The sequence below is a fragment of the Sinocyclocheilus grahami genome, unplaced genomic scaffold, assembly GCF_001515645.1.
Source record: "Sinocyclocheilus grahami isolate Dianchi unplaced genomic scaffold, SAMN03320097.WGS_v1.1 scaffold9.1, whole genome shotgun sequence".
In the NCBI taxonomy this organism is placed as follows: Eukaryota; Metazoa; Chordata; class Actinopteri; order Cypriniformes; family Cyprinidae; genus Sinocyclocheilus; species Sinocyclocheilus grahami.
Window position 1 is genome coordinate 1,298,852 of NW_015505188.1, and position 12,627 is coordinate 1,311,478.

At 41.6% G+C, this 12,627-nt stretch overlaps 1 protein-coding gene across 3 annotated transcripts in view; it reads right to left on the reverse strand.

Annotated features, from left to right (window-relative positions):
* LOC107591833 (protein sidekick-1-like) overlaps window positions 1-12,627 on the reverse strand; it is a 368,532-nt gene that overhangs the window by 9,291 nt on the left and 346,614 nt on the right. For all 3 annotated transcript variants that reach the window (XM_016281108.1, XM_016281124.1, XM_016281117.1), the window contains exons 36-38: window positions 4,413-4,528; window positions 2,074-2,260; window positions 549-686 (exon numbers count right to left, since the gene is read on the reverse strand). In XM_016281108.1, the coding sequence (XP_016136594.1) occupies window positions 549-686; window positions 2,074-2,260; window positions 4,413-4,528 (441 nt within the window). The remainder of the gene's footprint in view (window positions 1-548; window positions 687-2,073; window positions 2,261-4,412; window positions 4,529-12,627) is intronic.

The window sequence follows — 12,627 nt, forward strand, 5'->3', positions numbered from 1 at the left end:
CTCAATCCCATAGAAAATCTTTGGAGGGGAGTTGAAAATCCGTGTTGCCCAGCGACAGCCCCAAAACATTACTGCTCTAGAGGAGATCTGCATGGAGGAATGGGCCAAAATACCAGCAACAGTGTGTGAAAACCTTGTGAAGACTTACAGAAAACGTTTGACCTCTGTCATTGCCAACAAAGGGTATATAACAAAGTATTGAGATGAAATTTTGTTATTGACCAAATACTTATTTTCCACCATAATTTGCAAATAAATTCTTTAAAAATCCTACAATGTGATTTTCTGGATTTTTTTTCCTAATTTTGTCTCTCATAGTTGAGGTATACCTATGATGAAAATTACAGGCCTCTCTCATCTTTTTAAGTGGGAGAACTTGCACAATTGGTGGCTGACTAAATACTTTTTTTCCCCACTGTAAACAACTCATCACATCATCCTCAAACATCAAAACTCTACTAGTGATGTCAAAAAAAGCCACTGTTCAAACCAGAACATTATGAAAACAGAGATACGGATAGAGTGAAAACATGCAGCTATAGACTGACCTTGAATAGGGGCAGTGGGCTCATATACCACCCTGTAGCCTTCCACCACACCATTGGGGGACAGCGGGAGACCCCAGGACACGTTCAGAGTGCTGCTGGTCACCTCGGAGAAACTGATGAAGCTGGGAGCACTGGGGGCTGCGAGAACGGTGTAGTTTGATCAATGCAACTTTGAGGCCGTTGTTTGCATTAGGTTTTTTTTTTACCATAATTAAGCAGTGTTTTTATGCATAATGTAACCACATGAAGACCTTGACCACATTACGGTTTCGTATTATAAATCAAATTATAAATTTTTTTTCAAAGAGCGTATTGTATACACAAGAACCAGAAAAAAAACAAAGAAATTGTCGAAGCAAATAAATGTGAAAAACAATAAGATAAAATAAACATTTTCCTAAAATGATTTTTAATATTTATGGAAAGCACACTTTCTCTCTTGATGGATCATTGAATTATTGAAAAATATTTACAGGAAAGAGGCTTATTGCTTGTATAAAACAGCAATATGACAAATGACTCTAATAATGCTTCCTTCCATTTAACTTGCCACAATAATTGCTACTCAATTTCAGAAAAAAAGACCATTTCATGAATTTTCAGAGTTTAAATAATAAGAACTTTACTAATTAAGCTGGCAAAAAAAATTAACTTTTTGTCAACATTTGGCAGCAAATAAACATTAAAAAAACTCAGTAGTTTTTATATTAATAAGTTAGAAGTTTTTTTCTGTGAATGTTTATTAAATAATATTAATTTTAGTATTAATAAATTGAAAGTTTTTAGATTAACTATAGGGTGTTTACAGTTGCTAAGCATCAGCAACTTACTAAAAGCATATTAATATAAACTGGTATCTGTCACAGGTGTGAGCATATTGGCTATTTTGCAACAGCTTTGAATGTGGCACATCCAATCTGATTTTAGAGTCTGATGTAATATGTTTAATAAAAACAAATCTATAAAAGTGACTATATCCCACTCTCTCGTGATTTTACAGTGCTAGATATGCAAATCTGTCCTCTTACACAAATGCAGCTCATTGCTTTAGGAAATGTCAAAGAGAGGTAGAGGTGGTGAGTTTCCTCTGTTTGAACAAATGAGGTCACATCAAGACCATCTGAATAATTGTCAAATTGTTTTTTTAGGTGACTCATGGGTAACGAGCCCCTCCCCGTCATTTCAGTGAGGTGGAGCCTGAGGTCAAATCACTCCCTGCTTGTGCGTAATTCATTCCGACAACATTTATAGAGTGAATGATTTAATGTAGAACACATGAATTGCTAATGTGAATGATGTAACGGTGATATAATGCCGCATGCTCCAAAATATGATCAGGTGTCGACCTGGTTTTCATGCATGGAGAAGAACACAATATGGAAGTGGACGTGTTGCCCTTGGTCTGTGGTCAGATTTATAGTTTAGCCTTAAATAGTGTAACGGTTTGTGTTTAGGTCAGTTCTGAATGGGATCAGTTCTGAATGGGAGTTTAATGGCCGTTAGGATGATTTGTGCAGATGCTCACCTGCCTGAAGAGTGCGCCCCCTCCTGGGCTCACTGAATGGACCGTCTCCAGCAGCATTGAAGGCAGACAGCTTGACCATATAGTATGTGTAGCTGGTCAGGTTCTTCAGTCTCATGTTGGTTTCAGGTCGGAAGAGAATCTTAACTCTCTCTGTTTCATTCTGATTGTCCATCTCCCAGTAAAGAATCTACAGGCAACAAAAACATATATAGAGTGTATATAATTAAAGGGGTCATATGATACGATTTCAATTTTTTCTTTCTCTTTGGAGTGTTACAAGCTCTTGGTGCATAAAGAATTAGAACGATGAGCGTTGTAAAAATCAACGCATTTCAGAAAGGCGCGGAATAGAGGAGAAACAATAATGTACATTATATGGAAAATAATGTGTTTTTTTAACCTTAAACCGCATAAACATTACATTACACCAAATACACAAAATAATGTTCTTTTTAGCAACATCATATGACCCCTTTAAGTTTTGTTAGGCAAAACCAATAGCAACCTGCAACCCTTTCAGCCGTGACTGTATTCACAATGTACACTGGACCTAAAAAAATATTCGGACACTTAAGTCACACTACATCAAGGGTTTTCAACCCTTAAGAGACCCATGGAACCCATTCAATTTCTTAGCCAACCCAGTGACCACCATTAAATAAATAAAACAATTAATGAATATTACTAAATAAATATTTTTTAAATATCTTTTATTAATAGCATTGTTGTGTAAAACATTTTTTATTATTAAAGAAAATCTTATATATTATATGTTTATTTCAGTCATGACAACTCTCAGGATAGATTGTAAAATCTTCATTAATGTAAATAGAATGTGCATAGGTTCGGTCTTGGCGGATTAGATATGCTATGCTGCTGCTGCTGCAGAACAAGTAGACTTACTTCTGCTAAATGCTCGGTTCATAAAATTAAAAGGAAACATGCTGCTGCAGCTAGAGAGAGCAAGATCCCCCGTAGCAGATCTAAACAGGTGGTGCTGGGGAGGTGGTGGGCTAAGATGAGTACACACATAGCACACAGACATAGCATTCATTGAATACATCCTGGTTATATAGGTAAACGGTAATGAGTACATGAATTGGCTGGGAACACTGAATTGAATGAACCAATTAGAATGCAAGTAGAGTTTCATGGCTGAACTATTCATATGATATCACGTAAATCAGGTAAACAGTTAGACTCTATGTGAACTCTGAACTAATACAGATAACAGGTTTTTTTTTGTCATAGCTGTTACTATGGATAGGTGGATGGATGTTAATATATTGTATATTTTGGCACACCTCTGAATGCTGATTGTGACGAGAGGGGCGGGGCCGAGAGCCGTGGGAACGGAGCGAGGCCGGTGGAGTAATTGCGAATGCGCGACACCTGCGCCACTCACCGGTCTCGAGTCTCACGGAGGAGCTCCGGAAGGATACAAAGGAGGAGTGACGACAGGGAAAGACGAGAGAGGACCAGGCCTGGATTTTATTTTGTGTTTTGGTTTTGTTTGTGCGCGACAGTCGTCCGCGAGGGGCTGTCGCGCTGTTTTGAGTTTATTTTATTATTAAAGTTTGTTTAAGTGTTCGCCGTTTCCCACCTCCTTCTTCCCGGGTTTCGGCACCAATGTAACAAAGTTTGTAGATCGGGAAGAAGGAGGCGGGAACCGGCGAACACTGTCGTCCCTCCTCCTTTGTGTCCTTCCGGAGCTCCTCTGTGAGACTCGAGACCGGTGAGTGGCGCAGGTGTCGCGCATTCGCAATTACTCCACCGGCCTCGCTCCGTTCCCACGGCTCTCGGCCCCGCCCCTCTCATCACACTGATATTGGCCAATCAGCATTCAGCACAATAATCTGTTTCGTAATCTAATTTATTCAATCCACTATGGTTATATTACACAAATGGCCATACAAACTATTTAAATAACAAATAAAATGTGCAGTGGGCTTATCGTTTCTTCACTGATTGTGCAGAACTGAGGTATTCAATGAAACAACAGGGATATCTGGATTAACATGAATCTGCCATATTACTGCCAGGACATTTTTATATTCAATTCCATGCATATTTCAGCAGCTACTCACTTAACCCTCACCCATGATCATTATTTCATGACCCAAATGGGCAGTTCTTTAAAACAAACTGTCTGCTGCCATTATCTAACGCAGTAAATCTGTGGAGAATATAAGAAAAAAAAAGACGAAAGAAACAGATTGTAGCTATTCTTCCACCCTAGAGAGCTTAAAATGACAGTAGAGGTAGAGGGGAGGAGAAAAAGAGAACAGATAATAAGAGTATGAGAGCGATTGGACAAGGTGGGTGGTTTGGGGTGTCACCTTATATCCCTGAATAATGCCATTTTGGGTCTCGGCAGGGGGCGGCTCCCACTGCACCTCCAGCTGTGTGGATGACAAAGTGTTGATCTGGATGTTCTGAGGGGCCACGGAGGGGGCTACGAAAGAGCAGAAGAGATACTGTAAATACATCACACTCAGTCTCTCCAGCTAACCACTACAAAAGACAACAACTGTGCCCTGATAAAATGAGAAGCACTCATGCTTCTTTGGTGCCGATACCCAATCTGGAAGCATTTCACATGTTCTAAACCTGTATGACATTCTTATTCTGATGAACACAAAACAAGATATTTTGAATAATGTTGGTAACCAAACAGTTGACAGTAGCCATTTACTTCCATAGTATTTTTTCCATACAATTGAAGTCTGTGGCTACCGTCAAGTGTTTGGTTTCCAACATGATTCAAAATATCTTCTTTTGTGTTCAACAGAAGAATAAAACTCATACAGATTTGGAACAAGTGGACGATGAGTAAATTATGACAGAATTTTATTTTTGGGTGAACTATCCATTTAAGTCAGTCGAGATGCAATGTGGAAACCCGGCTGTCATCAGTTCCTGAACGAGAGCTGGTACCAGTGGAAAAGTAATATCAGATGAACATTGACTCCAGCGTGGCTGCCGCCCTCTGTTGTGTCTCTGTTAAATGTCATTCATTAAAGGGGTGAGGAATACATAATCCCCCCCCCATCCGTCATAAATCACAGCAACAGATGCAACAAAGAGCGAATTTAATAAGACCAAACCTGAAAGCAAAGCTAACTCCAGGAGCATGACAGCTCGTCTATTTTAGAGGCTTGAATGTTGAGTTTACGTGTAGTAAAGCGGGCTGAATAATTTATGAGCGGGAATGAATTACAGCTGTGGACAGTGGGGTTCAAGAGGGGCTGGCGCGAGAGACTTGACTGAATAAGCTGTTAAAATAAAGCACAGACAAGCTCAGTTCCAACATCTAAGTGAGCTGTCTTGCTGTCTACACAGACAGCATCCTAACCTAAACCCAACATTTCAAGTGAGATTTACATATAGATGACAGCACCATATGCCACAACACTTCTCACGTGAGGTGCACTGGAGACTCAATAGTTGTGTCCCAAATGATGTACTATACACTGCACTTATTCTTTGCACGATGTACTCAACCATCTAGATAATGAGGTCTAAAAGGTTATTTTGTCATCCAGCATTGGAGTCTTATAGCCCCTCCCCTTTGGCTACATAAAGAAAGCCACTACAGTTGAGTGCATGAAGTGTCCGACATTCCACACGTCATATTTAAATAAGTGTACTTTTTCTTGCTGGATTTTTCAGTGTAAACCCACTACTCACACTAGTTATACTAAAAAAGGGCTTGGAAAAGTGTGTAAGTATGCAAATAGGGATGAACCTAACAATTGATTCCAGTAGAGTCTGGTGTTAGCACGTTGTGCCCTGCTAAAAACCTCTTAATCCAGCATAAGCTGGTTTGCTGGTCTAAACTGGTCTCACACAAATCTTGGGTAAAATAGTCCATTCTTAATTAAACCAAACTATTTGTTCATAGTTCCAGTGCCTTGCTGAAAAAACAAACAAAAAATCTTATGTTAGACCACGTTAAACCAGTCTGATATGGGATGGGTTTTGGGCACTTTTAAGCTTACCAGCCTGGGAGACCAGCTAGAAAAGCTAAAAACCAGCTTGAACTGGCTTTGAGACTAGTTTAAATAATCTAAGACCAGCTTGAAATATTGAATACCAGCAAATCAAGTTAGGCTGTTTTAATTTTTTTTGTTTTTGTTTTGTTTTTCATAAACACTGTTTTAATAAAGGAGTTTACAGGAACTCACAGGCTTCCTGCCAGTAGCCCTCCATCACAAAACTAATCATCTAGCACAGGGGTGTCAAACTCAATTCCTGGAGGGCCGGAACCCTGCAGAGTTTGGATTCAACCCTAATTAAACACACCTGATACAACTAATCAAGTCCTTCAGGCTTATTTGAAAACTTCATGGTATGAGTGTTGGAGCAGGGTTGGAACAAAACTCTGCAGGGCTTCTGCAGGAACTGAGTTTGACACCCCTGATCTAGCAGTTTTATCTTTGGTATCATCAGGGGCAGAAAATAAAATGGGGGATATCTTTCATTACAAGCAATTTATGCAACATATAAAACCTTCAACCCGCAGTTAAAAAAAGGGGGAAAAAATCAAACCGTGGCAACAGTTTAAAAGTAACCCAGTTCTGCGGAACAAATGCAGACTTGGCAACCCTGAGTATGGCTGTTGGGATGGTAGAAGGCTTTAAGGGCAAAGCACCCTTCACGCTCGCTCTCCGCCTCTCTTTCCTAGCCTACATCTTTTGATCCCTCTTAAGAGTATCTTCAGATGTAGCCAACCTGACGTTAATCAGAGGGAAATTCATTTGTTTGTTTGGCTGTCCCCCTCCTGCTGCTGGGAGTAATCTCCACGCCTGGCCCCTTCTAATGATGCTGTTAATAACCTGATGTTGATAACCCTGCCTGCTCCGCCAGCTGCTTGAGTTCTTTATGACAGATTCATATTTACTGCTTCATTAAATCCCTTATGAGAGGAGGCCAAAAATGCTCCAAAGAGGTGAAAGAATACACGCACACACACCCTGTCCTGCCTAAACTCTCACCATGACTTCTTTTATTAATACTATGGCACTACTACAGAAATTATACTTAGAATTCCATAAATAATCTTGGAAATGATTGGATGAAATGCAAAACTGTGTGGCAAGCAAGAGCCCTGACAACATTCTGTCTGTGCAGTGTCAGCCTGTTAGCACGGCTGGAGTGGAATTAAACAGCAAAACGACAGTTCGCATTTGTAGCAATCTGCTTGCGTTTGATACATTTAAGCATATGTTTGAAATGCAGACGTAATGCATCTATTTGCTAGCAGTGGGAGGATTGTTTTTCCACTAAAGGTCCTTTCATTGATCATATGAGATGCCCTGCGTGAATATAGATTTGTTTCGGGCTGTGTAGGTGATAAAAATCCTTTCTTTTGTGGTGTACCCAATAAAACAGCACAACAATTATCAGTTTTCCGTGAAACAGTTGGAATGTCATATCCGGGCTTCCTCTTTTGGCAGCTCATTAAGCGAAGCGCTCAGCTCTTCAGCCAGGCAGCTGGATATTATTCAAGTCAATAAATATACTGAAAAAATGACTGTTTTTAGTAACAAAACAACTTGAACTCAAATTGAAAAGCACTTTACAATTCAGCAGTACAAGATAGCTCGCAGGAGCCTGCCTGTAAGTTAGGGAAGAACAGAGACAACCAGCCTTCAGTAGAGCTTAAAACAGCAAACTCATCTTTGAGCACAATCTTTATTCAGCCATCTTTTCATATCTGCAAACACTCCAGATCCACATAGTCCTCTTAGCACATTATCCTAAAGTCCTCTTTAAAAGAACCAAACTCGCATCAGACCAAAAACTGAACAGAGTAAAAAAAGCCTATATGACTGCTTTACAATATGACAGCAAGGCAGGCGACTGTTTATATATATCTATATATGTATGTGTATATATACAGTATATAGTATATTTAATATCTCATTATGTCTCACTATGTCATCTGCATAGAAACAGAATAAGCAGCACTTTGTATGGTAATCTGTAAAAGGCCTATTTTTAGTTCATATTTAAAAATTTAAACAAGTTAAAGTGCTTTGTGTTCACAAGTCCCCTTATAAGCAATCTCAATTTTGAACTTAAGAGTTTGGTTTCTATTAAAGTGTTTTGTTTTGAAGCCAAATTTCTTCCAAACCACTCTCAGATCCCTGAAACTACATTTCAGTACTAATCATGATTGCTTCAGACAGTCCAAAAATGGATTCAAACCCGGTCCTTTAGGTGGGTTTGTGTTTCTGTCACATTACACAGCTCTGGCCTTTGTCCTTATGTTCCCTCTTCATGCCACTCCACTAAGGGAACACAATTCATATCTGTCAACTCATGTCAAGCCTTATTCCCTGAAGGACTGGAGACAGAGCGCATGCTGTCCCGTTCCTGGAGAGCATTATGGCACATGCCTCCATCTCAAAAGGAATATCCATCGACAGTTGTCATCACCACATCTGTCAAGGTGGAGCAGCAAAGATGTTTTACTGCGAGTTTGCGCTCTCTTTAAACTGGTTCTCCGGTGGGATGATGCCAGAAAAGCATGCTGGTCTGGGTTTGACAGATCAGCAGGCTAATCTCGCTTACATTACTAATACTCTATTCACACACATTACCATTGTTTTACTCACTGTTACTTGCTTTAATGGCGGATGTGTGTCTACCTTTGAGTGCAGGTGAGGACACGTTCGAGCCGCATTTGTTGCAGGTCGAGCTGGAGGCCGTGGAGAAGCAGATCCGGGACCTGGTGATGAAGCAGACCCAGCTGAGAGAGCGGAGAGCCGCGCTGGAAACATCTCAGGCTGACGCTCACAAGTCCGAGGTAAGTATACAGCGTGCTGCTAACACTCCCACCACCTCTACTCTGTGTGTTTCTCTGCACAGGCCCGGTGCACCCAGGACCCAGATGTCCTTTACTCCAGCGCCGGGACACCACGGACCCTGGGTGCAGCTGCAGCAGAAGACGCGAGCCAGGTCCCGGGCGACGACCTCTCCCCCTCTGCCGCCTCCGATCTTCCGAGATCTCCACCCGGAACCGCTTCGCTCCCCTCCGCGAGACGGAACGCGACGCTGTGATCATCGGAGACTCCATCGTCCGGCACGTCCGTGCTACGTTAGCTGAAGGTAAAGTGCACACTCACTGTTTCCCTGGTGCTCGTGTTCTCGATGTTTCTGCGCAGATACCCGCGATCCTGAAGTGATGACTTGACTTGACTTGACTTGACAAAAGTCTAGTTCAGAAAATGCAAGATACAATCCCCTTAACATCAAGGCTTAACAATACGGGTGGCCTGGAGAAATTATGGGTGCAGTTGGAACTGAATATTATAATTTTTCATCACAAGTGTCTTTTTGAATTTCTAGCAGTTATGGAATCACACCTCGCGTCTCTGGCGGTGTGTGAGTCCCTCTACGCTCCCCTCCTGTACCCACGAGGACACCATTCACTTCAGGTGTGCCTCATTACACGCCGCCAGACCTGGCTGTTTCTGCGCCCCTCCTCTCTCACACACCCACTCCTGTCTGGAGCCTGATGAAGGGCGGCCATTAAGCGACGGGTGATGAGGATAATTAGGGGGGAGGCAGCCGATCCGTCACAATATATATACAGTGTATATATATATATAGGGGAGAGCGGGGCGATTTGAGCCTGCTGGGAAGTTGAGCCACCCCTTGATTCAAGACAACCTTAAACAAAATGGGTGATATGAGCACACATATTTGAAGATTTAAGCATTTTACTCACCCTGTGATGGAGAGGGGCTCATGGAATACTTGGTAACTACATTTAGGTAAAAAAACTGCTGTTCAATTTGATTTTTGTATGTTCAAGGACTCATGCTTCTTGTGTCTGAACAATTACAGACAAATCTGAAAACAATATCACAACTGTGTTTTTGCTTTTGGAGGTTATAATATGAGGCTATAATGTTAGCATGATGTTAGCTCTAAACCGCTGGATTATACAAGTTTGTTAAAATGGTAGGAGTGGGGTAATTTGAGCCAAAGTTCCTGGGGTAAGTTGAGCCAGTGGCTCACCCCTTCTTACGATTATAAAGTATTATTTTACTGTAATTCTACACTATATTTCATTAATTTTACACCAAACATGATTTATAATTTGTTTTATGTTTTAAACTTGATTTTGTTCTGTACATTTTAAATAAGCCTTGTTTATGAAAATTGCCCACTAAGGTTTTTATGAAACTGTATTTCCCTGCAACTGTAAAGAGTCAATCCACTGAAGGCGAGCGTAGTGAGAACCCAAGTGCAGTTTATTTACAGAGTGATCCAAACAATAATCCAAGACTCAGACTTGACCAGACATAGCATGAGCAGACTTGACAAACAGACTAGACTCACCAACAGCGGGTTAAATACATTCAATACACGACAAAGGCACAATGGGAACATGAAGGCTACTTATAGCAGACAAGGAGGGTCACATGACATGAACAAACCAATGGGGAACAAGACACATGACTAAGACTACCAATCAGAACATAACACATACAAAAGGCAGAGAGACATGAGGCAAGGGAAGCATGACACTAACATGGACCATGAAACAATTACAAAATAAAAGACATGGAAAACATTAACATGAAACAAAACACCACATTACATATCCCCCCCTCTAAGGGCGGCTCCTGACGCCCTAATGTAACATCCACCCCAACCAACACAACGTCCAGGAGGGTGGAGGACTGGAGGTGCTCCAGGGGGCGGGATGGAGGGCCAGGCCCGTGAAGAGGAACAGGCAGAGAGGGGAGCCATGGCAGAACGGCGAGCCATGGCGGAGCAGGCAGACCGGGGGGGCCATGGCGGAGTAGGCAGACCGGGGGGCCACGGCGGAGAAGGCAGATCGGGGGGCCACGGCGGAGCAGGAAGCCATGGCGGTGCAGAGACATGGACAGACCACTTGCCTGTGACTGAACAAGCAGAGAATTCTTGAATGACCTCCTTGGCCGTGAAAGGACAGACAGTGAGTTCATGAACGGCCTCCATGGCCATAACAGGACAGGCAGTGAATTCATGGACAGCCTTCATGGCTGTGACAGGGCAGGCAGTGAGTTCGTGAACAGCCTCCGTGGCAAGACAGTCTGTGAGTTCGTGACCGGCCTCTGTGGCCGTAAAAGGGCAGACAGTGAGTTCATGAACGGCCTCTGTGGCCGTGACAGGGCAGGCAGGAGAACTGTCCTTGTCTAAACCAAAACGGAAAATGTCTTTAAGGAAAGTATTGTTGAAATCAACTAGGTGACAAAGCCCACAAAAGTCCTCCACATAATCCTCAATGGAGCGATTACCTTGATGGAGGCGAACTAGACGATCTGCTGGGTTCATTTTGTTGTGGTCGTGTATTCTGTAAAGAGTCAATCCACTGAAGGCGAGCGTAGTGAGAACCCAAGTGCAGTTTATTTACAGAGTGATCCAAACATCCAAACAATAATCCAAGACTCAGACTTGACTTGACTTGACTTGAACAGACATAGCATGAGCAGACTTGACACAAACAGACTAGACTCACCAACAGCGGGTTAAATACATTCAATACACGATAAAAGCACAATGGGAACATGAAAGCTACTTATAGCAGACAAGGAGGGTCACATGACATAAACAAACCAATGGGGAACAAGACACATGACTAAGACTACCAATCAGAACATGACACATACACAAGGCAGAGAGACATGAGGCAAGGGAAGCATGACACTAACATGGACCATGAAACAATTACAAAATAAAAGACATGGAAAACATGAACATGAAACAAAACCACATTACAGCAACATTTATAAGTGGGATGTTAATTACTATTAGCCCATTTCTGTAAGGTCAGTTGCAGTCTGTTTTTTTTTCTTTCAATTCTTCAATTTGAACTTTTTGTTCTGTAATGTTTAAACAATTTAAAAAACGCCTTCAAAGTTGTGAACTGTATCTTTAAATAAAACTTTTAAAAAGTCATCCATCCATCCATTCCATTATCCAAACCTATATGTCCTTATTAGGGTCGTGGGGAGCTGGATCCTAACCCAGCGTCTCGAGCCACAGGTGAGGAAACTCCCTGGATGAACAGCCAGTCCATCACAAGGCTCACACACAGATTTTAAGAAGTCATTTTTATTGAACGTCTCTTCCTTTGATATAGCATTAAGTGAAAATGTTCAGTTTTACTTCAGCATAATCAGTCGCACAGTTTAACTGCATGTGGCTCAACTTACCCTCTCCCTAGGCTCAATTTACCCTTCACTGGGGGCAAGTTGAGCCAAGAGACCACTTTTTTTGGAAAGCCATATTTTGAAAGCAGATTATTTTAGACCCAAAGTGATTATTCCCAAGGATGCACCACATCCTGAAATTTATATACACGTTTAAATTGGACCCATTACTGGCATGTGCTTGCATTAAACTTGGGCCATAAGTAAAAACTCAACTCACCCCGCTCTCCCCTATATATATATATATATATATATATATATATATATAGACACATGTGGGCGGCTTCTTCATTAGGGCAACACACCACCAACAATGTGAAAGGGAGGGATTTATTTTTCT